Genomic DNA, 25,065 nt, shown 5'->3' on the forward strand with positions numbered 1-25,065 from the left:
CCGATCGAAGATGCCAAATTTTTACGCCCTTAGGAGCATCTGCGGTGATCGGTTTCAATTTGTGCACGTTGAAATTAATCGGACCGGCGGTATTGGTTACACGTCCGATCAATCCTACATCGTCTTTAGGAAAAATAACGATTATATCGCTCGGTGATAGAGCAACGTTGCCTAACGGACATTCTATTTCGTTTTTAGCAAGTTGGAAGCGAGTCCTCGAGGGTGTAATGTCTTTCAAAACGCGGTTGAGATTCGATCGGGTGGATGGGAATGCCCACGTACCGCATATACCGGAATTCATCAGCGAAGATATCGACGGAGGAGTATTCGACCCGTACAAGTCTAAAATTTTCGCAAATACATTCGAGTTCGTTGGTGACGCTAACGCGGGACTACTTTGTTGCCGATCGGAGTAATGGTTTTTATAAAAGGAATCGACATTTTTAAGAAAATTATGGTAAGCTTCAGACGGATGCGGATGGCGCAGTTTCGAATTCCAAGGTTCGCTTTGCGTTTGGCACGAAGAAGTTAAAGGGTGCGAAGTTTCGTCGCAGTCCTCTCTCTCGGGCAACATCGCGAAAGAAGACAAAGAATTTTGTGGAGGATAACCGGTGGAACCACTTTGAGATGGTTCTTCCGATGGACGAACTAAAAATTGTGGCAAACGTGGAACGTTATCAGCGGAAGAAAGGAGGTCGGATTGCGCAGAGTAATTTAAGGGATTACTTTGCGGAATTCCTAAAGGTAACGGTGGTAGCAATGGGATGTAACCTTCGGGTAATATACTTGACATAGATCGTGGATTATCACTGTTCACAGAAAGTGTAACAGGCGTCGTCTCGGTAGAAGAGGATTCAAACTGAGGAACGGAGGTGGACGCTTGAGAAGTTCTCGTTGGGAAGAATGGAAATTTGAAGAAATTCATGATTTTACCGTTTGGCTGCGTATTCGACGAAGAAGATGGAACATCGTTGTCTGCAGGAGATGGCGTGGTTGATGAGGACCCGGGTCGCAAAGCACCGTCTGAAGTAGTTCCTGTTGCACCGATGGGATGGAAGAATGATTCAAAAAGTTTGCTAGGGATATTGCTCGGAAACATTTCTGAAGGCGACTCGGTGCTTGGAAGAGAATCTAGTACAGTTCTTGATGGAAGGTTTAAAAACGATTGGGGTTGAACTGGAGAACCGTATCGCGGTGGTGGGGGTGTGGCGAACAACGACAGAGGAGAGTGATTCGGCTTTGAAGAGCCCATAAGATTTGAGAATAAATCCGAAAGTTTCTCCGAGTGGGGCACTACAATTGGTTTAGAAACCGATGTTTCTGCTTCGGTATCCATCGGACTCATACTCGACGAGGGTAAAGAAAAGAAACCCAGAAGATCATCGTTCGTTTTCGGACAGTTACATTCATAGCCTGGAGTACCTGGGAACGACGGCAACGGTGTGGTTCTCGACACTGGCATGGAACTATTTTGGTGATCCCAATTTATCCAAGGTATCTTGTGAGAGATATCCGGTAAGAAAATCTTTAAAAAGATTGAAACAAAGGTTTGCACCGCGGTAATTATAGCCTGTAGAAATCCAGAAGTATGATGTCCATTATAATATTCGAATATGCTATCGATGAATTCCTTTAAATTCGTACAAACTTGATAGAAAAAGTCTTGAATGGACACTTTATGGAATAACGATCCTATCAACGAAATTGCCCTCCATAGTATCTTTATTATATTTTCAACAGGCGCTGGTAAATTCCCGTTCAACAAATTCAATGCACCTTGCTTCGCGTCGAAAATTTCTTCCATCAGTCTCTTTAAAATGTCGATGAAAGCATTTATGTCTTGGTTTGGCCCGATGGATTCCAACAATCCCTGGACATGGTAGATGAATTTCTCGATAGCGATTTTTAGTCGGTCTAAAGTTCCTTGAATTTCAGGCAAAGGAATATACATATTGATGATATCAGGTAAAATTTTTAGATTCTCAGGGTTTTCTAGCAGCTTTTCCAAACGCGCTGTAGCATCTTCTATGATTTTTAGTAGATTTCCGTCGGATAGTAAGTCACTTAACGATGTTGGAATTTTTCCTTGCTCTTTCTCATCGAATAGTAGATCCAGTGGTAATTCAATCTTCAAGTTATAACATGCGCTTAATAGGTAATGAAAGAGTCTCTTCGTTTCGCAAACAATTGTATACGCAATGATTTTCGATTCATATTTATAGCCAAACATTAAGGCCTCCGTCTCGCAGGAACAATTTTGCTGTTGTCCCAATGACGACAAGGCCGATGTCGGTTGCATATCGGTGAACTTGTTTTCCGAAAGCTCGTCCAACAGTGAGTTTCTTGAGTGACGCAAATTGCTCGATTCGTCTGTAACATTCTAAAAGTATTTCGCTGGTTACAATAAATTATTCTATATTTCCACGATACAATAGGCGATAAATTTTACCTGTTTTGCATCTTTCAATATTTCTTTCAGCAATGGATCTTTCGTTGCTTCTTCCTCATAGCTTCCAGGTATCTATGGTAACGCAATAGGAAAGAGATAATACATTTTTATGCATGCAGGGATTAATTAACAGCAAAGAATAGTAATAAATTAAAAATTACCGAAATTGGAAGTGTGAATTGGAAATTCGGTTGTTGAGAATCGAGTAAATCTTCCGGACCCAATTCAGACGATGAATTTCTTATCTCTTCATCGATGATTTTCCTTTCGGTACTTGGATCTTCATTGGCTATAACGAGGCTAGCAGTAAATAGTACCAAACAGGTAAAAAAAATCGTCGAACGCTCGTTCTTCATTATTCCTATCGAAAAGGATTCTCGTTGGTTTCGGTCGATGGGGACAGCTTCATATACTCGCGGGATTGTTATCTCGTTTTAAGAGACAGCACGCAGATCGTGAGCAACTCGAGCAACAATAGAGATTAATAATTAACGCGAATCAAGTTCGACGCGATACGGTCGATTAGAGCAAGATTTTACTTTGTTTGATTATTTTAAATTATCCACGTCGATTTAAGACAATTCACGAAGGAACACGTATTCAGTTTTCTTAGCGATTACATATTTTTAATACGATAATTCGTTAAAGTATTATATAATCGTTGCAATTGATATATTAATCTGTAACAGTACAACTTTGGGCCTAATTCTTGGATTTTACAAAGTCCGTAAACAACGAGAAAACGAGATAGAGAAGAAGTTTTATCAATTTTATTAACATTTAATACATTTTACAGAAGTCACATTTCTTACATAGCTTAACATTTATACGACGGCGAAACCTCGCAAGCAGGAACGAGTATTCTATCGACATGGGATGCGAGTCCCCTCAATCGTTGATAAAATATTCCTTCATGCCTCTCTGGATCAACACTAGAAAAGAAATATAGAAAGTTAGATTTATAAATAAGAAACGTAGAGAATTTAGCAAAAAAGTTATCGTTAAATTTACTGTTTGATCTGAACTGGAACTTGAACCGCAAAATTATAATTTTTAGGAGGGACTTGTATGTTAGCGGTTTGAGGAACATAAGTATTGTACACGTAAGATGTTTTTTCTGAAGTATAGTTTGCAATGCTCTTTTCTGACGGCGATGGAGTTGTTTGTGGTACATCTATTGCAATCGGGTATTCGACGCGATGAGGCTTCACGTACATATCCGAAACAATCCTAAAATCCAAGGATATAGGTATCTTCTCTTCTTTCGCGGGTGGTTTCGGCCCCTAAAATCATCGAATCACAAAATTATACGTCAAACACGTGTGATTCTTTTTACATGGAATACCAGTTGTTTTCTGCGTCTTCGAAGAATTAGACTCGAACGATTCAAATTGTCAATGTAATCGACATTAACTTGTTGTGGACACATACCTCGATCTTAATTGGCAATTGCCGTGACACGATACACGGATCGCCATATGTCACTATCTTGGCTCTATCATATTCGTGGCTGTAACAATTTTTAAAATTAGAGACCAAACAGAAAGCGATAAAAATCCAAATCGCAGTTCCCGAATGCATGACCATATCTTTGGTATCGGTATTAAAATTTAGCGGTAGGTGAGCTCGCGTTCTTAATATACGCATTCATAAAAAAACAATTCCTCTTCCTGTTTATCATCGGTTCGACCGGTTAGACGGTTTACGTTACATCATTTTCAAGCGTATGTAAATAAAAAAAAAAGTAAACGCAAGTCATAATTTTTCCATTTAAAAATTTCTCAGTCTTGGAACGTGCTTAAACAGGCGGAAGCAAAGGAAATTTCATCCGAGGAAGTTAACATCGGAGCGTGTTTATGAAAAAGGAGATAAAACGCACGTATCGCTCGTTACGAGTTTTAAACACGTAAGTGAAACTGTTCCGCACCGATCAGTATACAAAATCATAACACGCTATTACCAAGCTGTATTGTTCATAAATTAAAACGTTTACAGACGTCCCGTCGAGTGATTTCAATAGATCGTTGCCAAAAGCGTACGGTTAATATCGTTTTCGATAACATTTCATTTCATTAATGGATTACAATGTATTTACGATAATGATGTTTCAAAGGAAACGGTAGTTTAAAAATATCTGTTGTCTTACGCATTATTTAGATAAAAAAAAATTATTTAAATAATGAGTCGAGTAAAAGATGATGATCTTTATGCTTTGTTCGAAGATTTCAAATAACTGGATTACATTAATCGATAAATGACGGATAAAGATTTTGTTATTGGCACTCATAAGGAATATTCTTGACCTCTTAGTTTGTTATCTTTCATTCAGTATGCGGCAGTATGTATGGACGTGACAGAGACTATCTTTTCTATATCTAATAAAATATCCGTAGTTTTCTCATATTAATAAAATATTTCAAGTTCTGCATATCCTACTAATTTAAGGAGATATTTTAAGTTCTATCTATCTTAGAGACTGTAGCATATTCTAAGATCTGACTACCCCACCAATCTGCTCTGCCATCTGTTCGTACCAAAAATTTCTCTTACCCCGCTCGAAAGAGCGTTTCACGAGGCGTTGACAGGTTCGCTTAAACCTCGGAAGTCGAAGTCATAGGAACATCGTAAATCCTGATATACAGTAACGGCGTAACAGATACATACTACCAAATGTTATTCTGTCTTTCTTTTTCCAAGTTACATGCCAGTTGAAAGCGCCGTGTAATTTTACAAATCTTTAAAATTTCTCGGAACTTTTCTATTTATGAAATTCAGACCAAGAAGACTCCATTAAATATAATTTATGGTAGAATTGTACAAATGTGCAATAAGATTCATAATTCATATATCTGTGTATTTTATAAGGTACTTCTATTAATAGATCGTTCAATTATTTATGGTATGTTAGAATGAAAAACCTTGATTGTTGGAAATCTTAGAATAGTTGGTAATTTTCAATGATTAATTTATTAGGAAACTAATAAGAATTGAACATCTATCTGTTAATTTAATTTTCAAGAGATAGTTTTATTTTATAACCCTGTTATTGCAGGAATTAAATATAGGAAAACATCAAATTTTCATTTAAAATATTTTTATTTTTTATCGTCGTTTTTCGAGAATATGTACATAGAGTAGTGCTGTTTAATGATTTAGAAGCAGATAAATCGACGTTGTTTGATAAATCATGATGGGCACGATCCAGAGTTTGAAGGATTTGTCTGTTGCATTTGATTCATGTTGTCAAAATTATCGTCGGTAACTTCTTGTTGAATTAATACTGCGCCTGGAACATAATCTGGCACTGGTGGACCTAAGGGACCGCATGGTTCTTCTCCGCTATCGTTAATATCTCCACTAATCATTTCGTTGTGGTTTCTTGACCTCATATACATTGAGCCCACTGGTGCATAACCCAGATCTCTATAAATAATTAATACATTAGTTAGTACACTCTCTTCATAAATTTTAATCCGCAAACACTAAGCTTACTTGTAAGTAAGAAGACTATCTGCCACTTGATCCGCAGTTTCTTCTTGCGTTATACTTTCACGTTCGATCGCCTCAAGTTCCGCGAGTTTTGCTTCTTCTCGTTCGTCGTAAGAACCAATAACAACAGTCCTTGGAGGTGCTAGTTTAAGTTCTACAACAGGTTTCTCGACCGTCACTAGTTTCTCTTCCGGAATGTCCGGAATGTTTTTCTCATTTTTCACATCATTTGGCATTGTTCGGTGACCAAAGGATAATTTATCTTCTGGTACAAACTGTTTCCCCTGTCTATAAATTACATTTGGAGCACGAAGATTTTTGTATGCGAGAGTAAGAGAGACTGCATCTGCTGGCATTTCAGGATACGAATAATCTACTGGAATTTCATCTGAAAACACACAGAAACACCGTAACATTTTATATTTTGTAACTTGGTTCTAAATTTTAAATTGTTGACACACCTGTGTCATCATCAAAACAATTTGAAGAACTGCTACTCATAGATATTCCTGTATGTTGATTGTATCCACTTGCAGTGTTTGAACTGATATGTGCTAGAGGAGGTAAACTGAATATTCCAGAATTTGGTCGATTAAAGGATCCAGAGTTTGAAGTTCCATGTATCCCTAATTTCGATCCAAATGCTCCAGAATTCACATTCCCAAATGATCCTAATCTTGACCTACTAAACGAACCAGAGGTTGATCCACTGAATGCTCCAGAATTTATATGTTTAGATGATCCAAATTGAGTCCTGCTAAGTATCCCTGGCATTGTTCCAGCAATGCCTCTATTTTTTTCAGACGGTGCAGTAAATATTCCAGGTAGCCATCTACTAGATGCAGCAGGATTTGCTGTCCCGTATATTATAGGACTAGACCCACTGGTTGCATCCGAAGTGCTGGATGTAATTGCTCTACTCGTGATCTCTCCAGTAAGTACATTTGTACAAATTTCATAAGGAATCGACGGATTACACCTATTGCAAATGATTTTACCAGGATGAGCCGGAGTTACTCTTGTTTTCTCTAGTAGTAGTTTCCCGCTACGGGAATCAACCGGAAGCGGGTAACATAAGTCGCCAATCGGTGGGAAACTATAAACAAAAATAAATATTTCAGTTTGTAGTATTTCAAATATATGTATATCCTGTTGTTTTAATAACTCAAGACATTCGTAAGAAGCGTATATTTTCGAATACCTGGGTACAACATTGACATTCGAATTTATCGAATCGTCAATTTCTATGGATTCTGAAGTTTGTTTATTACAACCACAACCAGAATTACTTTTGCTAGAACTTTCAGGAACGGATATAATATCAGTATGAGCAACAGTCGCTACAGGAGAACTTGATGAGCTGCTGCCGCTGTTACTATATGTATTAGAGCTAGTGCTGCTGTCGCTGTTACTATATGTATTAGAGCTAGTGCTGCTGTATGTTGTAGAATCACTATTAACGTGTACGTTTGAAGTACCACCAGTGTGAGAATTAGAGTTAATGTTACTGTATGTAATGGGATTAGAAACGCTGACGCTTTGTGAATTAGAGTAGCTATTTTGAGATGTAGCAGTTGATATGTCTATACTGTTACGTACAGCGGCAGCATCATTGATGTCTTGCGGCGAGACATAATACGTTGGTGTCGGCAATTTTGCAGCTTTCACGAGTGTCTCGCTACAAGTGCAAGGATTTGTACCTACAATTAATAGAATTTAATAGAAAATCTAATAGTAGAATTTAATAGTAGAATTAATTTCGTTCAATTTTGTACCTGATCCTAAACCTCCACATGTACAATCCTGCTGTTGTGCCTGAACGATCAACGAGTATGTTACCGCGAGAACGAAGAGAGCGTTCAGAGTTAAAGACTTCATATTGATGAGGACCTTTTCGTTTTGTCCTGTTCCTCATTTTGATTGCCTTATATACACGAAAATGTGGCGAATTCGGGAAAGAATTGCACAATCCGTTAGTATCAATTTTATTTCCTGTTGTTTAAACATGGCTCTGATACTTCCTGTATTTATACGTTGGAGATGAGAAGTTAAATTATTTCTTTATTGCAGATATGTTTGTTTAAACGTAAGTGAATGTATGTTTGTCAATTCAAACTTACATCATGATATAACATCGTATTCTGAATGAATCAATCTTCGTGAAAGTTCGCTACTTCCGTATTACTTCCGTATTATTGTTCATATATGCAATAAGGTCAAATGGGAATGAAAACGCTAACTCTCTATAACTTCACGAGTTTGTGAAGTCACATAATTTGGATTATAGAAGATTTAGAGTAATTATTTTACCCTTACAAGAATTATTCAGTTCAATAGTAAGTATCAAATTTCTTCAAAAATAATAAAATTATTTGGCGTTGCAGATCATTTTTGTCCAAGTATTTTATTATAAAATATTAATTTTATGATATAAACAATCGGTAATTATAATATAAGTTAATATTTTTCGTTCAGTAATATAGTAATATATTTACAATATTATACAGTAGTGTTGACATGACAATTTAATACATCTTTGTGTTTTACTTATTAAAGAAATCCGACGCTCTTTGTCTCTGAAGAGGCAAATTAAGTAGATTATCGGTGAGAACAGGACCTTGGCATTGCATGACACTATTTTCAGATTCAATATGATTTTCAGATTTCGAAGGAGTATTTATGCGCGGAGTACTCGGTGTTCTAATACCTATCAACGGTGTTCTTGAAGATGGAGCCCTCCGCGGAGTCGGTGTACTTGCAATACGGAGTTTTTGTGTAGCTAATCTTCTAGCTGCTGGAGACATGGTGCTCAGGCGATCTATAGTCGATCTTGGCGATGGTCTATAACAGAAAATCGTAAAAATTAATACAAATAATTATAAATACTATTATTTACACGAAAATACTTACGTTGCCAATGATTTTCTAGCTGCCTGCAAGGCTTTAGTTTTTCTGTCTCTGTGCCGTTCGCCAGCTTTCTCTGCCAACTGTAATGCCAACTGTTCCCTTTTCGGAGGTTCTGCCATTCGAAACGACGGCCCTTGACTTGTTCTTAACAAAGGTGTGTCTCCACCATCTAATCTAAACGGCGTACCTTCGATCTGACCCCAGGTCATCAGAGGACTCTCGCATTCGCCGGGTCTTGGACTCGGAGTTGCCACAAAACTAAATCCATTCACTCTGGGAGTTGGATTTCTAACGATTTCTTTGCCGTCAACTCCGATCTTTCCATCATTAGCCTTTGACTGATTTTTCGCCAATTCATTAATGGTTTCCTTATTCTGCTGCTCGTTGAATGGATTTGTTCTGAGCCTTGTGTTTTCATGTATTACTACTTGTTTTTTCTTAGCTAAGTCTATCCTTTCATCCGGAGTTAATTCAACTCCATCAGGAACATACATAATATAATTTTTATTTTTATAACTCCAACTGTCCAATCGATTAGGCTTCTCATCTCCATTCTCAATGGATAAGGTATCTGAACTTTTATCATTGGTCAATGCCAATGACTTTTCTTCAGCTTCATAGAGCCAAGCATATTTCAGCTTGAGCCTCTTTTCTGCCTCCACCATCATTTCTTCAAAACTGGCATTATCTTCGCTTGTGTGCATGCTCAAATACGAGTCCAATCCAGTTTTAGTTTCTACCTTATCTTTCTGTTTTGCGCTTGTACTAGCAGGTGTACCTTTTGATGGTTTTGATGATTTGAACTGTTCATCCTCTGATTCTGTTTTATTCATAGGTGTCTCAAATGTTGCTGGACTAGCAGGTCTTTCAGTTAAAGGTCGTCCAGAACTATACTTCTCATAAAGTTCCCTCATTCTTTTCAAATCGTTTTGTTCCAATGCATCTAGATATTGATTCTGTGCTTGAAGTTTATCCAAATGAGGGAAAAAATCCCTTTGAATGATTTCACCCATTTTTTTTATGTATGCGTCTTCGTCTAAGATTTTTGGCTGCATTTTTTTATATCTTTTAGCAACGCCTATTGGTTTTTTAAATACAGCCAGGTCTGTCATATTTTTGGCTGCCTCTAAGGCTTGAGATCCTGGTGAATTCATCATTGTATCTACAAAAAGCATAATACAGTGTTTAGAGGAACAATGCTAGGAAAACTATAAAAAAATAATATCTGAACAATTATAATTTTTTAGAAGATAAAACCATTTATATTTACGTTTTACCAGAAGTAAGGTTATGTTCTTAAATGCGTCTTCCCGTGCATTAATATTACATTTTTACTTTATATTCATTTTCATACGAGCACGCGTGCAATATTGGTGAAAACTTTTGCAACTTTTTCATAATTATTCTTCGTAATCGCAAGTTTACGGAATATACATGCACACGATGGGAACACCACTTGCAAACAAATATTAGACTTAACCAACAAAGGATAATGTACCTATGCTATATAGAACTAGCCACTGTTAGTGTCATGTGGCGTCGTTATGCGTCTATTGCGAGAACTTAACAAGGTAACCGATTTACATACGTAGTCAATTCGTGTTGCGTTATCATTGTATCGACCTATTGTTTAAATGTAAAAATTAGCAAAGAATATTGAAACAATCACATTATATTGAATTCCATTTTTTAAAGTTCTTTTTTATGAATCATACAACGATACATAATTACCGTTAACAGCAGATGCAAAGATAAGTTGTTATGGAAAGCACAAGTTTGTCAAATTCGAATTAAAACAGGTTATATTATATTCAAAGTTTCCAAGATAGATCAATGTATAGATTTATATTTTTGATAGCAAGTTTTATATTACGAGTTATATAGTGCATACGTAATAATTGGAGAACTTGGAGAAGGTACAGAAATTCCGATCGTATGTAATTGATGAGAAATCAAACAGAAAATCAGAAGTAATCGAATAGTATAATACAGAGCAAAGGAAGAATTAACGTGGGTATGATTTGAATTTGGTAGTGGGGATCGATGTATCGCTCCATGACGCGCCGTGCAAACACGGCCCTGGGTTTGGCCACTCGGTAAGTAGTCGAAGCGATATTTTGGTCGAGCTGAGACAGTGGGATGGGATATGATTGCCTTCTCGTATTGCTGTGGCTCGAGGCACGGGCTCTTGGAAGAAAAGAGGAAGAGAGACCGAGCAAAATGATTCGGGAGGCTCCGAGGTGTTGGAAAGGCACGATGAAAGACATATGAGGATTCCAGCGGCGAGATAGGATATGCCTGCCGACTATGTTACAGCGAAAATCTTTTGAGGTCTACCTTACGCGTGTTGTTTCTCTTTTCTTTCGGTTTTATCGCAGATTCGATGTACGTTGAATTTTACCGAATTTCTGCCCCCGCCAAACGCATCATTCTCGTTTATTATTTCGAACAGCGTTACTCCAATTTGGTACAAGTAAAGAAACGGATAGATATAAAAAAAGAAAATAATATACAAGAGGCTCGGAACAAAGCACCGATCGAAGTTGAAGGTAATTTAAATCGACGACGATTCCAAATTACTAATACGTAGTTATTGTCATTTAATGAACATTTTAGACGATCGCGTGACAGTGGCGACAGCATGCCAAATGTTACGGATAGATGCCGTGAACGTGAAATTTAACGTAAAATTTAAACGGAAGATCGTGATAGTTGAAGGTTCGCGTTACGCGAAGCACGTGGCAGTGTCAACCGACACCGAGAGCAAGAGGAGTTAAGAAAGACGTCCCATCCCGTCCCCTCTATTTACGACATAAGGTAAACTTCTTTTAGGTCTCGTGGTTCACGGTCAGTGTCTGTCTTCGGATACTTGGCTTGCTTGGACAGTTTTCATGGCGCTAACAGACATGTCCGTCTTTCTCTCCATTTTCTTTCTGCTATGCGCGTTTACAATCAATTAAATTTTCAGATTTACGCGTCGTACGAAATTTTCTGCCAGTGGTTCCTACCAGGGATCGAAAACTGTTATAATATCGATCTCGGTTCTCGAAATAGTTACGAAGAATCGAAATAGCGTTATAATTGTTGTTGGAATAACAATTCTAGTGTAATATCGGTTCTGGTATCGGCTCTATTTTGGTACCATTTCGGTACTATATTGGTTACGGTTCTATTTCGGTTCCATTTTGGTACTATATTGGTTACGGCTTAAATTACGGTTATTGAACCGCAGTTTCCAATTGCGCATTGAAGTGAAGACAATTTCACATTTCTTCCTACTCATTTTCTTTCTTAATAATTTTAATTCAAAGATTGACTCACGACGGACACCGTAACACTACAAACTGACTCTTCCGATTCAACTCAACTCCGGGCTTAATCCCTTAACGCTCATATTTTTCGTATTAACCGAGAATGATCAGTTTTCTTTATTGGATTTGTTTCTAAAAATGCGGTTTTTGTTACTTACAATGTTGTATCCAACGTATAATTTGAAAAAAAACAAATATTATCATCCCTTAAACCATTAGATTAAACAAATATCGTTGTTCAAAGCAGTAAGACTCGGGCATGAACGTTAAGGGGTTAATTATTACATGTAGAATTAACATTATATAGAAATGAATAGTATCATAGCAGCAGTTATTTTTAGAATCTTTTCAATCCCTGGTTCCCACGCCTAATGAATCGGAAGAACATGTATCGCTAGAATAGTAAAGATGGACCCGGTCCAGGAAGTAGCATGCATCTAGGAGAAGAGAAAAATAGGGACATTTGCCATTTTGGCACGAAGTTAAATTTACGATGCAATCCAATTTTAAATCATATTTGTTCCAAGTCACCTGTCGCCGTGCAATTAAGGAGGATGAGTCGACAGGCGCTAACCCGTAGTTATTCTGTTGTTGCTAATAAGACTGGAGTACGAATAACGACGATGCTCGTTACTTCTCGTGGTAAATTATATCGGTCACCTACGATTCCTCTGGGATTACTACGAACTACTCCTTTTGACTTTTCGGCCCGCTGACACGCTGTATATACAGGGAGGCGCAAGATCAGCGGAGCAAACGAAAACCTTAATACAAATTTGTCATTCTTAATTTTTGTCCGATCTCGAACCATAGAATCGCCTTGACCCTATTTCTAATTTTGGGTCAACTTGTATTTGAGAAGTAATTTCAAGGAAACGTTACATATAACGTTACTGTTGCCGGTACAACCTCGAATGCTCGTTTATCCGAAAAGAACGACAGCACACAAAACGATACAAATTTTTCCCGAACGAAACCGAAGAACGATAGCCTTCGACTGGAAGTTTCGTGACAACTCGACGTTTAAATAAAACGCAAGACACGAGAAACGGAGCGGAGGACGATGACGACAACGAAGAAGTTTAAGAAGTAGACAGAGACGAAGGTTGCGGACGTAAAGCATAAACAGTCGAGGTGCGATTTGACGCGCACTCCGGCCATCCAAGGCACATCTCGCTCGTTGAACGTACGCTTTAAGAATCCCGAAGAAGCGACCAGCCCGATGGCTGGAATCTGTAAATCTGTCATTGCAGCCATATTCGTGCGGCTGGTACCGCAGGATATGAACTTCTGCTCGTCGTATGCGCCACCAACGTACGAGCCCCTCTAGATCTACCCGCTCGTCTTCTTTCGAGATCTTTGCACCGAAACGGAAGCCTCTCCCTGTCTCTCGAAATAACAAATGTTTTCTTTTTTTGACAAAAACGTTACCGATTCTGGAAAGCAGCCTCGCTCTTTTCTCTAGCTCGGTTAAAACCCTACGCAATGGCGACTGTTCCGTTTCGTCGTGACTTACAGTACCTGGACGAATATTCGTACAGGCAAAGTTCATGTTGTATTCTATTCTATGAAACATAATTTAATTGTAATTTTTATCGAACAATTTATAGGTGGGAGTCTCTGCGTCGAAGCTCGCTCGATGCAAGCGGCGAGGATTGCTTTGTAGCGTCTTGCAGAAGAAAGTTTGTACCAATTCGAGGAACATTACTGTACACCGTTTCAATCGACGGTTAAATTGCGGAGAACGGAAAACGGAGGTGTTCTGGCCGAAGGTTCAAAAACCATTTGGTTGTATCAAACCGCGTGAAAACTATAAAAGCTCCGGCAGTCGTCGCACCGTATACCCAGCGGTATTTCCTCTGGTAGCTAGCGATGACGGATTCATGGCTCGTGGGATAACGCAACACCTCACCCTCCAACTCCCCCGAAATGTTTCGGTTTACGGATGCACGCACGCTCGCACGCATTTTCCTTCTTTTTCCTCCATTTCTCTCCTCGGCCTTTTTTTTCCATCTACCGAGCGATTCATTTGTCGGTCTTTGATCCGCGACCAACGAGCTACTACCGGAAAATCAGAGAGATTTATTAAGCGGTTGTCTTCCACGGAACGCCATCTATCATTTTATTTCTCCTTGGTTCCGATCTTGCTTGTCGGTTTACACCGCACGAAGAAAGTGAGCCGTGTTATTGCTTACCGTTAATTATACGTCGTACAGGCGAATTTAGACGGGCATCTCGTACGATTCATCCACAGAGAAAAGCGTAAACATTTTTTTCATCTGCATTTCAAATGCAAAGTACAAGTTGGCCTTAAGAGGCCATCGTTTGGCCAAAATTTTGGGTGGTCGAAAAAGTGAGAAATTCTAGACACTCCGTTGGAGGTCCTCGAGGCATATAGGACCTCGCTGAGATAGCAAATACATACAGCAAGGTTAAGAAGTTACTATACGCGCGCCCCTAATATCTTCTCGTGCCGAACAAGACCTCTTGAAAAGGTTTCCCCAGACTTATTTCAGATCCTCAATCTGTTAACATTTACAGTTTATTTTCGAACTGTATCTGGATCTGTGGGAAGTAACGATCGAGTAATCGAACGTTCAGAGTCGGCGGATTGCGTATGTCGTAACGCTGTCGGTGTTCCGTTTATCGAGAAAACGCCCGATGGCGCGTTTAAAGAATTTAAAGTCTTTGAGGGCAGCTGGTTCTCGCGAAGAGAAGTGCCACCAGCAGCGCGGGGTCACCTAACCCTGTCGAGGGTTAACTTTCACAGGGCTGAGCCGGCCTGGCACCTACGAGGAAGATGAAAGAATGAGCGAAGATAGGCCGACGGCCGCTTTTTATTGCCGGCGCCGTCACGCGTCACCGATAAGCGCGGTCTCTCTGTAGACGAAAAGTCTGCGCTTGCACCGGGTTTCCTCGTAACACGAGATTGTCCTCCACGTTCTCTTTTCCACTACTGCACGAAAGAAACCGCCGCCAATCGTCGAAACTTGGCCTCTCGATCTTTCTTGGCAAACAATAGACGTTATCGCTGACGCAACAGATTTGCCAAAAGTTAAACAAACACCGACGAAATAAATATACACGTATCTGGAATTTCTGAATATATAAATTAATTTTCCAAGCGAACAGTATTTACCGTAAATCGTTTGCAGGTGCTGCGGACAACATAGATCATTATCGCGGGCTCGCGATCCACGATTTGCCGTGTTTGGACTCGCGTTGGAATTCGCGTCGATCGAATCGGGAGTCGAAGTAAGCAGAAATCTAATTTAAACGCGAACCGGTAATTTTAATCGCTTTGATTCGGTGGATTTCCTTTTTTGTTATTTCTGTTGTTTGCCACATCGCGCGTGCAGCTCGCTCACGAGTTGCAAAGCGCTTCGTGAATGCACGAGTGGAAAATATTCACCGAGAGTCATTAAGGATACGTTTATAATATGTTTACACAACGGGTTCTTCGCGTGGCCATCAATCACGAGGCACGTCGGTTCGTCCGTTTTTCAATGCGGAGGAACCGACAGCGACGTGTCGCGTCAGACGCTCGGGTTCCGTGTCGCTTCGCATCGCTTCGTTGGCATTAGCGTGTCATTTTTAACAGTACCGGTGTTAAACAACCGCACACCACGCAGTCGTTTACCAAAAGGTTGTTCAGCGATTTGGCATTTGCATTCTGCGATATTTTTTTTTTATTAAACTTAAATGCAAATATTTTAAAAGAAGGGTTTCCAAATAAGAGCGATAGAACTTTCGATCGTCGTGGCTGTAATCTTTGTTACTCGCTTGTTCGAGTCTCCGTGATATGCAATTTATTAAACATGTATTTTTACAGAAATATGGCTGCATATTTCACCAAGATGAACGGAAAGACTGTTCGTGCACGAAAATTTAGGAAATGGGGGATCTTGAGAAGTGGTAAAAAATCGGTCTTAAACTCGGGTACTCGACATCACGTTGACATTTATTTCCATACACTTCTCTTTTTTTTTCGAATACGTACAGGACTGTTGTGCAACCCAAGCGCTCTTGAGTTTCTTAATATTAGCGGATTCTCGAGGAAAGAGCGTAACATTCGAAGGGAAAAAAAGTTCCGAGACACAATGGCACACGATACTTGGGGGATAATTTATTAAGGCACTTAGCGGCCAAGCTCTCTCATGGGTTGTCACGGTGCGTTTACTTTCCCGACTTGGCTCGAGAGCGTTTTAGGCTCGTTTGGCATTTCAGACACCTTGTATAAATAGATGCACTTTGCTCCTACAAAAGGCACTTTCTTTTTCGACCGTCGTGCTACGGACCTACGACACCAACAACCGATTTGTATCGCGTGATTCGATCATCTTGAACACTGATGTTACCAACCACGGATTTTATTTTCTTTGTACCTTTGCAAGGTCTTCCGGTAAATGGTCATTTACAAAAGTATCTTCGTCACCGGTAATATATCTCAAGTACGACAATGTATTAGGAATAAGTATCTGTTAAATAAATAGTACACGCTGTAAATACGGTAACGGTTTACCGAGAGATCTTGCGTAACAAGAAATTAATCATAAGAACGGTCTACATCGTGTTAAATTAACCCTGATCCTACCTGTACGTGACTTCGAACCACGTACTTGAGTAATCGTAGGGCCTGTAAGTAAATTTATATAGCAATGACATTTTACAACTTAATAATACAAAAACTATCATTGCCATAGAAATTTATATCTCAGTAGGGCCCGGATTAAAATCGCTCTTTTCATCTTACCTATTAAGACACTTTGGTTACGAATATAATTTAAGTTATTTTTATATTACATACTTAAACTTAGTTGGCACTATCTTTGGTATAGTTTTCACGAACGTTCCCCTGCATTATCTTCTCTCGTAAGGCACGGCTCCGCGACACTCCGTTTCTCGCGTTCTACGCTATTCCACGCCATTTTGGCATCGTACGAAAATCGTAAAATCTTACAAAAATATTAAAGATTTCACCTTTTTTAGTGTACGGTTCGCGACGGTCGCGTTCAGTTCACCGGAAGATTCCAGAAGAGGAAGTTCCAAGTACGAATTATCGTGGCCCGTACAACGACGCCCCGGAAGGATGAGGATGATGAGGATGCGCGGGATAGTGAACGGAGTTCATGTGCGCGGCTGGTTGGGCATGGTGCGCAGGATAAGCCCAAGGTCCTGCCGCGGTGGCTCCGTAAAACTGATGGTGTTCCTGGCTCGGTATACCCGGGATCTGCACCGTTGGTATGGCGTTCACGTAACTCGACGACAGAACGCCGGTGCTTCCGGTGGCGGGCCTCTTCGCGGGGTTCTGCATACTGGAGACCGTGACCGAGTCGCACTCGTCCGACTCGCAGTCCCGAAAGCCTTTCGCGAATGGATTGCTGGCGATCTTCAACTGAGTGATCCGGTGATTCTGGTAAGCCGTGACCGCGGTGAATCGCGTCTCCGGGAAGGTGAAGGTTTTGAAGTTCTCCGTGCGGGGATCCGGACCGGAACCGGGGGGCGAGGGTGCCACCACCACGTGGCATCGTGGCTGATACCGGTGCATGGAATTCAAGATTATCTGGAAAATTGTTTCCCAGCTGGATTAATATTCTTACTGTTTGGGAAGTCATTTATTTACGAAGTTGTTGGATTCCAGTAGAATTGACAACACTTCATTTTCTTAAGAAACTTGTACAACTTGTATTAGGTCGACTAAGTACTAGACTCTCACGATTCTTCAATATTGCAAGCTTTTATATACTATTGCTAGAGATAGGTAGAGGTAGGGACGATGGTCAAGGGTCAGTGTGTCCTAGGAAGAGTAATGAATGAGTAATGTTTGTGATGTGGCTGAGTGTTTATATGGTCGCGTTGGTCATCCAACAAAGTAAATCAAAGTTTGCTACTTCATACCAAAAATCGTATCTAAACAGCGTTCAAGGCATCTCGAGGAAGGTAAAACTTTGAAGGGTAGTTTCAACCCTGTAAACTTCGACCAAAGCTGATCGCAACAAAGTAGCATAAAAACGTTCGGGAAATCCGAACAGGACAAGTTTATAAAATACGGGCCCCACGGTCTTTTCCACGATCATCTGGTGTAATCGTTATCGGAAGACGATGGTAGTTCCAAGGAGCAAGGGAAATGTAAAAGAAAAAAAGTACACGTGAGGACCTTTCTTGTTTCGAAGGAAGGGCCCACCGCAGGGGGGCGGTCACAATGTTTGACAGCCACGAGAGACTCGGTGACTAATTAGTGTAAAAACTAACCCCCGACCCACTCTGGCAACCCGACACCCTCGTCCTTCCTCTTGCACACACTTTTCTACGAGCATATGCCCGGGCATGTGTCTCTTTGGATGCACGAAAAGAACAGAACCACGGTAGAGGGGCGACGAAGAGAGGAAGAAGAGTCATCCTCGCGAAGAGCGTGTGCGTACGTTTGTGTGTGGCCTTCCGACACGGTCGACCAGAGAATCTTTGAGCGCGCGATTTTCTTTCTGCCTTCTCACACCCCCGCCCGTCGCTATCTGCTCTCTTTTCTCGCCGTTTCTACGTACACCGACCGTCGACGTCGTTTCTTCGAACAGAACACAACGGGCGAAGTATCGGATTTTCGTCGCGTTTCCCAACAGGAGACACACCACGACGCAATAGCCCCCTCCCCAATTAAAAAACTAGAATCGTCGAGAGTTTCGAACGCTGGATTCTGACCCCGACGAATTTTTTTACGAAGCCTGGTGGCGTGTCTCTCTAAGCGCAATTAAAGGAACAAACTGCTCGATGGCACGTGAAAGAGGGGCCCGACGACCACGAGTCAAAATTCTTTCCGCGCGTAAAGCGATAAATCTTCGAACGGAACGCAGAGCCAAAGGCACGGGGGATCCCCGTTTCGCGGAGCACGCCATCGCGCGGTGGTTCGAAACCGTCGAAACGCGAATTACATTTGTCACAATTGTCACTACATTGTCCAATTGCGGTATAATTATAATTGTAAATCTTTAAAACGTGCGAGAATTATTATATCGTGTAATCTGTGCGTGACTCTGTCCACAACTCGCAGACCCGTTGTTTCCGAACGATAAAATAAAAATGACGAAACTCGTACCGGTAATTTGATTCGTCTCGCTTCGAGAGTCCTGTATCGAAATTGACAGAGTCATCGTACGACTTTGTCCGCGAAAGTGATCGACTCGCATTTATAATAATCGACGATGCGTTGGACGAGAGCGTGGTTGTTCAGATTTTGAAACAAATAGATCAGTATCAGAACCAGCCAGATGAAAATCACTCCTGAGAAAAGGAGTCGCGACATCGTTCTGGAACGTGGCTGACGATAATGTTTGGAGGGTACCGCGCGTCGTCCTCCTTTTGACTCGCGACTGACCAATGCACCCGATACCTGACCCAACTCGACCCGAACCGATCGAAGCGAAATCGAATCATTAATTGGTATGCCAATACGTCTCAGTGCCGAACCGCTTGATTTGCAATGGTGCCTGACACGTTGAATTTGGCACGGATACGTAGGGACGATTATTTTTGGCGCAACCGCAGGTGCATTAGGACACAATGAAGAGAAACGGAATCGAGAGGTTCTCGACGTTCGACGCACGAAGTAGAGCGTAACAAATTGCCCCTTAAAACAAATCTGTTTCTCGTGTTCGACGTTTCCTTTTTATTTCTTTGTTCGACAGATTAAAGCAACAAAACGAAACGCGAACACGGAGACATCGGGTTGTACGAAAGAAGGGTGAAATTGCGAGGTCGGGATTGTAAATGTTGCGATACTATAATGAGCACGCGAGATGAAATTCGAACCTCGACAAACGTAATAATGGCGGATGATGACACGATGACTGCAACCGTGAAATCACATACACGTGATAGCGGCTGATGACGGCTGGCTGGCAAAGTCACATAAGAAAGGGAAGCTTGAAATTTGGTAGGTAGTAAAATGTTAAACGGATCCCTGCCTATGGAGACACGAATTTATAGTTTTGGCTGTTTTCAGAATCGAAGCAACGACGTTGCCACGGAGCAGTTCGATACCCTTTCATTCGGGCTGGATTTATCGTTTCAAGTGGCCATCAAAGCGAGGAATTCTTTCGCGCTGGTGATTCTTTCGAAAACCGTAAACACGTCTTCCAGAGAACTTTGCCGTCTTTTTCCCAGGCCTCCAAAGCTTCGTTTATATTACGCGTGTTTACGTTACTTGCGTTAGGCGGTGTAGTTTCTATTGCAGTTCCTCTTGGCGACAGAGGAGCTGGATTAATAAGGCGCGGACAAGAGAAGATTCAAAGAGTATACAAATCGCGAGTGTGATCCGCCTATGAAATACGCGGGTACCGGACGACCGAAACCGAAGTCGATTCATTCCCAGCGAAATTAAAGGCTTTTGTAGTAATATCGAAGGTAGAAAGTAAAGCGTCAAGTAGTCATTGACTTCAAGTAGCGATTCGTCCGCCAACAGGGCATAAATCCGAAGAACGTAACGTGTTAAAACAATTATTGCTACTAATTACTCGCAAGACGATAATAGCTTCTAATGGAACCATGCTTCATTGTACTAGCTCGTACCCGGTGCACCCGTTCAACGGTGATTTTTCATCCAAGATGCATAGAGTAGATAACAATTTGAATCTCTTCCATGAATAATAACCGTAGAAAGTAAAAAATCGACGGGACGTCACGTAAAAATGTTACCCGGCCGTCTCTCGCGGTCTTATAATTTCTCGCGGAAGATAGGGCTCGTATCTCAGGTCAATTAAGGGGAACTCGTCCGTAAACGACAAACACGTGGAACGTTACACCGACGCGTCGCGTCGCGACGCAGAGGCTCCCTTCTTTGCATCCCACGTTTCACTTTATCGCGTAGGTGTTTCTCTTTTGTGTCGCATTCGGAATTAATTACGGATACCGACATCGTTCCTCCGTCAGCTCGTTCGAACATTACTGTTAATAATCCAACTTGGATTAAAACATCAGGGATACTCTGCCCCAAAAGAATTTGCTCGGAAAACCAATAAATATTACTTTGTTCTCACGTTTGTCATATTGTACAATTTGGGCAGCAATGTCTCCGAGTGGGACTTAAGCGATTTATAAACAAGACATGTTTGTATCTTGGAAAGGAAGTATTTCCGGGCCTGTGTTTACAGGATCTTTCAAAGTGGGACCTATTTTCCTGTCACCGTGTACGCAGTGATTGATAAAGAAATTAGAGTGCGGAAGAAGCTACTCATTTGGGGTTTCTGTAAGATGAAATATTTAGCTTACGTGTCCGTTGTCGTCGAGCTGATTGTTCGTGAGCTTCAGTTTGTCGAACGAAACGGGTTGTTTCATCCAGTGAGCGCCGCTCGCAGGACTGTCCGGGTGCACGTGTATCCTTGGCGGTGATACTGGGTCCGCACGACCGGCGACTACCCAAGCGCTGCTGTGAAAAGCGTACCGGTACCTCTTGTCGTCGCAGGGCACAAAGTCCATCACCAGCAGATAATCCGTATTGGGGTCCAACCCGAAAAATCGGCACTGCACATTAATCAGAATTCCGTTCTTTCAGAATCGAACCACTTCTCGACGACCCTTTCGCCCGCGGACCGCCGCAGCAATATTTCTCGAACGTCTACGTTCTACGCGAGGTGTCGAGAATTGCTTCTAACGGCGACTTGAACGTCAGAAGTCGTAAACATTTCGAAAGTAACGAGCATAGCAATGACCTGGAAGGTAGGGAACATTCTTCTTCCAGCTTTGGTGACGATCATTTCTGTCCCTAATTGATGGAATTCTTCCCAGAGCGGTTTCGCCTCGAGAGCGGCGCCGGCACCGACCAAAGCGGAATGAAGAGGCCTCTTCGAACCGACTTCTTCCGTCACGTTTGCGCCATTCTCCCTCGGATGGTGATCGCCGTAGTGACGATTGTTGTTATTGCTATCGTTCCGTGATTCTGTGGGAGTCGTCGAGGAAATCGACGAATTAACGACGCGCGGGGTTATCGAGGTTTTTGGCATGTTCGGACTACGGGACCGTTTCACCCTTCCCGCGGTCTGCAAACACGCTGAAACGATAATTAAATACCTTTTACGGCTCTTCGCGTACTCGAACGGAATCGAAACCGCGCTCAAGCAGCGAGCTGCAGTCGAAAGTCCCGACGCGAAACTGTTCGTCGTTTTAGTCGACCGTTCCAACGTTTCCAGGAAGAAACGTCTTCTAACGATCGTGAAACAATTTTCTTAACAATGTTCAACGATTAACGCGTTTGCCACCGCGTGTCGAATATGCGTGACGGGCCAATTCTCTTGGCAGATTAACGTCACGAACGCATGACAGCGATCATTTGGGACACTGTGTACCAGTGGTTTCCAAACTGTTGAGAGAATTTTCTTTTGTGCTCCTTTGAAAAACACTGGTACGTAGAAATAAAATATTAACTATAGATCATTGTCACATCGAGTGCCAAGCATTGTTCAAAATATTTCTGGATAGTTAACGCGTTGCCTAATATGGTGGTTTACAATATTTCTTTAAGAAGTTAAGATACAACGAAATTTTTTTTCTGCCTAAATAGCAGTTTTATGCCGTGAAAATAGAATGCAAAGTATCATAGCGTGCACAGAGTGTAATAAATATTTTTCAGGTTTCGTTTTGCAATGATTTTAAAGGGAAAATCTTCCCCTTTACAACGACCCCTTAAAAGTCGATGTACGATTTTTTATTGCAGAGTTATCGTACTTTGAATGAAAAGTGTGCCTTTGATTAGAATTATTATTTTGTACACTAACGATCGTGGGTTATTATAAAATCTTTTAAACTTTAGACTTTCAAGATTTTTAAGTAACCCGATTTTTTTATCATTTTATAGATTCGAAATCCCGTCAGTACCCAAGAGAGTCCTACCTTCCATCTGTTGCATAGGGGATGGAACGCTCGTCATGGGCTGAGCCGAGTGGTGAGTCTGATGATGCGTCCATTGCTGATAACAGCAATCTGCGGCGATGTCGTGCCGCGGCTCGTGTTGCTGTTGCATCCTCAACGATTTTCTGACAGCATCGACAACGGAAACTCCTCTTCTCACTGATTCACCATTTGCAACCGTTCTTGTAAGCCCGGGTGACTGAACTCGAGCACTTGTTTCCGATCACTCCAAAGCACAATAACTCCGTCGAAGTCTCCTGTCGCTTATCCGAGCAAATTATTCAACTTCGAATTCTTCGAGGGAACTTGGCGCGTACGATAAAATTTCCTTCGATCGATTTCACGCTCGGATCACAGTCACAATCGACGATCAACGCGCGGCACCGCCGGCCACTCGCGTCCTTTCCTTTTGTTTACAATCTCAATTTGCCTTCCAGTCGAAAACAATCTGGCACGTGGCGAACGATTAACGGAGAAAGTAAAAAAGAGATCGGCGGTCGCGCGACACGAAGGACGCTTATCTTTCGCGGCCGGTTGTTAAGCGGTTTCGAGGCAATCAGCGAGATTCGAGATCCTGTGCGGCTATCAGAGGATGCTCGACATCGTCGACGGGCTCCTCACACCTCTCGTCAACAGGACTTGTCTTCACCTCGGGATCCGGACGCTGACAAGGGCTTAAAGTCGTCGCGGCGTGAACGCGACATCGGATGAATCAGAAAGAACTCCCCCGAGTCGACTACACCTCGTGGCTTATCATCGGGACATCATTCTCCCGATGTATTCCCTCCCTCCCTCTCTCTTTTTACGGGAATCTCCTCCTCCTCCCCGAGGTAAACCGATCGAGAAACGTGGAGAGGAGGATCGGGAGGAAGGGAAAGTTTCCACGATGAAGGAGGGGTTTCACGAAGATCCTCCTACGCGGACACCCACGCTCGGCTAACTTGGGGTTCACGGGATGCTAACTGCATCCTCTTCCTTTGGGTCCCGTGCCAAAAGGCGGAGTCTTCTCGGACGGGAACAAACACTTGGGAGTAGCGTGATACGTTCTCAGGGACGAGGCTCGTGTCTCGTGTACCTCGTCGCTAGACCACCGGGGTTAATTGATTAAAAGGAGGTGTTGATTCCGCGATAACCCGCAACCATCGTCGGAATTAATTTCCTTCGAGCGTGAAACGAACACCGTTCCGAACCACTACGGTTTCCTCGAGTCTTCTTCTTGTTCCTTCGAGGAATCTCCGTCTGCTCCCCGCGACCATAATTCCATCCAGGGGCATTCGCTTCAACTTTCCAGTATACTTCCCGCGTACCTACAAGAACGTTTATTTCTGTTTTCTTTGTTCAAACAAATAGAAGATTTATACTTTCATACACATATACACAGGATGTCCAAAAAGGTCGGGACATCATAAGATCAAATAGACGAAGATAGTTCCTATAAAATCCAAGTCCGAAATGCTTTGTTAAAAAAATTACAAGCGTTCAAAGATTTATTATATTATGCATCTTATACGATAGAGTTCTTCCGTTAATAATAATAATTACTAATTGTGCATAAATCCAAGCAACGATAATTGTTCTGGCTTGTTATTGTTATTGTTGATAGAATAAACATCGTGTTGCGGTTTCGAAGGTAAATATTAAACGATTCAGAGGAACGACTTTATTTATTAATAAAAAGTTCTTCACTCCTTCGGTACATTAGCCACCTTAGCTGGAAGAATGTTACAAGTACAAACATCTATTCCAAAGTCATTACATTTCCCAATTCCTTTGTAATTATTTACAATCGGTAATTTACGCGTGCCTTACCGTTTCGTGTTTAAAAACCTACTTTTCGTTTAAAAATCTACTTCAAGTATAAATTACAAGGGCGTAGTAGCTCGTACATACGTGTAATAGTGCCTGCAATATTTTAATTTTTCAAAATTTGATCGTTTCCTCTTTCGTTAATAAACGAATGCTAAAAACTACGGAACTATGCTAAATCCAGATCTTCGGGATAGTTAAATACTT

At 41.4% G+C, this 25,065-nt stretch overlaps 4 protein-coding genes across 5 annotated transcripts; all 4 read right to left on the reverse strand.

The window, feature by feature from the left end:
• Positions 1-2,957: 2,957 nt before the first annotated feature.
• LOC143341365 (uncharacterized) lies at positions 2,958-4,036 on the reverse strand. Its single transcript, XM_076764252.1, has 3 exons — positions 3,881-4,036; positions 3,461-3,732; positions 2,958-3,381 (listed from the first exon to the last, which is right to left on the reverse strand). Exons 1-3 carry the CDS (start codon positions 4,034-4,036, stop codon positions 3,267-3,269), a joined length of 543 nt encoding a protein of 180 aa, XP_076620367.1. The 3' UTR covers positions 2,958-3,266.
• Positions 4,037-5,552: 1,516 nt separating this feature from the next.
• On the reverse strand, positions 5,553-7,949 carry LOC143340904 (uncharacterized). The gene is made up of 5 exons (XM_076763301.1): positions 7,714-7,949; positions 7,140-7,638; positions 6,400-7,034; positions 5,942-6,326; positions 5,553-5,872 (listed from the first exon to the last, which is right to left on the reverse strand). The coding sequence occupies exons 1-5, from the start codon at positions 7,814-7,816 to the stop codon at positions 5,635-5,637; spliced, it is 1,860 nt and encodes a 619-aa protein (XP_076619416.1). The 5' UTR covers positions 7,817-7,949; the 3' UTR covers positions 5,553-5,634.
• Positions 7,950-8,352: 403 nt separating this feature from the next.
• LOC143340905 (splicing factor ESS-2 homolog) lies at positions 8,353-12,089 on the reverse strand. 2 transcript variants are annotated; one of them, XM_076763302.1, is made up of 3 exons: positions 10,116-12,089; positions 8,849-10,007; positions 8,354-8,779 (listed from the first exon to the last, which is right to left on the reverse strand). In XM_076763302.1, exons 2-3 carry the CDS (start codon positions 10,000-10,002, stop codon positions 8,482-8,484), a joined length of 1,452 nt encoding a protein of 483 aa, XP_076619417.1. In that variant the 5' UTR covers positions 10,003-10,007; positions 10,116-12,089; the 3' UTR covers positions 8,354-8,481. The 2 variants fall into 2 exon arrangements, with proteins under 2 accessions (XP_076619418.1, XP_076619417.1); XM_076763303.1 differs by lacking the exon at positions 10,116-12,089 and having other exon boundaries at positions 8,353-8,779; positions 8,849-10,005.
• A 4,021-nt stretch (positions 12,090-16,110) lies between these two features.
• Positions 16,111-23,776, reverse strand: LOC143341212 (T-box transcription factor TBX1). The gene is made up of 4 exons (XM_076763944.1): positions 23,035-23,776; positions 21,858-22,195; positions 21,418-21,669; positions 16,111-17,719 (listed from the first exon to the last, which is right to left on the reverse strand). Exons 1-4 carry the CDS (start codon positions 23,162-23,164, stop codon positions 17,213-17,215), a joined length of 1,227 nt encoding a protein of 408 aa, XP_076620059.1. The 5' UTR covers positions 23,165-23,776; the 3' UTR covers positions 16,111-17,212.
• Positions 23,777-25,065: the final 1,289 nt, after the last annotated feature.

This window comes from Colletes latitarsis, chromosome 4, assembly GCF_051014445.1.
Source record: "Colletes latitarsis isolate SP2378_abdomen chromosome 4, iyColLati1, whole genome shotgun sequence".
Taxonomy (NCBI): domain Eukaryota; kingdom Metazoa; phylum Arthropoda; class Insecta; order Hymenoptera; family Colletidae; genus Colletes; species Colletes latitarsis.

Coding starts and splice junctions, on each gene's coding strand:
- LOC143341212 (XM_076763944.1), bottom strand. CDS start 23,164: ATGCAACAGCAACACGAGCCGCGGCACGACATCGCCGCAGATTGCTGT. Junction 22,196..23,034: donor CCCTATGCAACAGATGGAAG/GTAGGACTCTCT, acceptor TTATCGTTTCAG/CGTGTTTGCAGACCGCGGGA. Junction 17,720..21,417: donor AGCTCGACGACAACGGACAC/GTAAGCTAAATA, acceptor ACAATTTTCCAG/ATAATCTTGAATTCCATGCA.
- LOC143340904 (XM_076763301.1), bottom strand. CDS start 7,816: ATGAAGTCTTTAACTCTGAACGCTCTCTTCGTTCTCGCGGTAACATAC. Junction 7,035..7,139: donor AATGTCAATGTTGTACCCAG/GTATTCGAAAAT, acceptor TTTTGTTTATAG/TTTCCCACCGATTGGCGACT. Junction 5,873..5,941: donor GATAGTCTTCTTACTTACAA/GTAAGCTTAGTG, acceptor AATTATTTATAG/AGATCTGGGTTATGCACCAG.
- LOC143340905 (XM_076763303.1), bottom strand. CDS start 10,002: ATGATGAATTCACCAGGATCTCAAGCCTTAGAGGCAGCCAAAAATATG. Junction 8,780..8,848: donor GCTAGAAAATCATTGGCAAC/GTAAGTATTTTC, acceptor TTTCTGTTATAG/ACCATCGCCAAGATCGACTA.
- LOC143341365 (XM_076764252.1), bottom strand. CDS start 4,036: ATGGTCATGCATTCGGGAACTGCGATTTGGATTTTTATCGCTTTCTGT. Junction 3,733..3,880: donor AATTGCCAATTAAGATCGAG/GTATGTGTCCAC, acceptor CGATGATTTTAG/GGGCCGAAACCACCCGCGAA. Junction 3,382..3,460: donor GTTCCAGTTCAGATCAAACA/GTAAATTTAACG, acceptor TTTCTTTTCTAG/TGTTGATCCAGAGAGGCATG.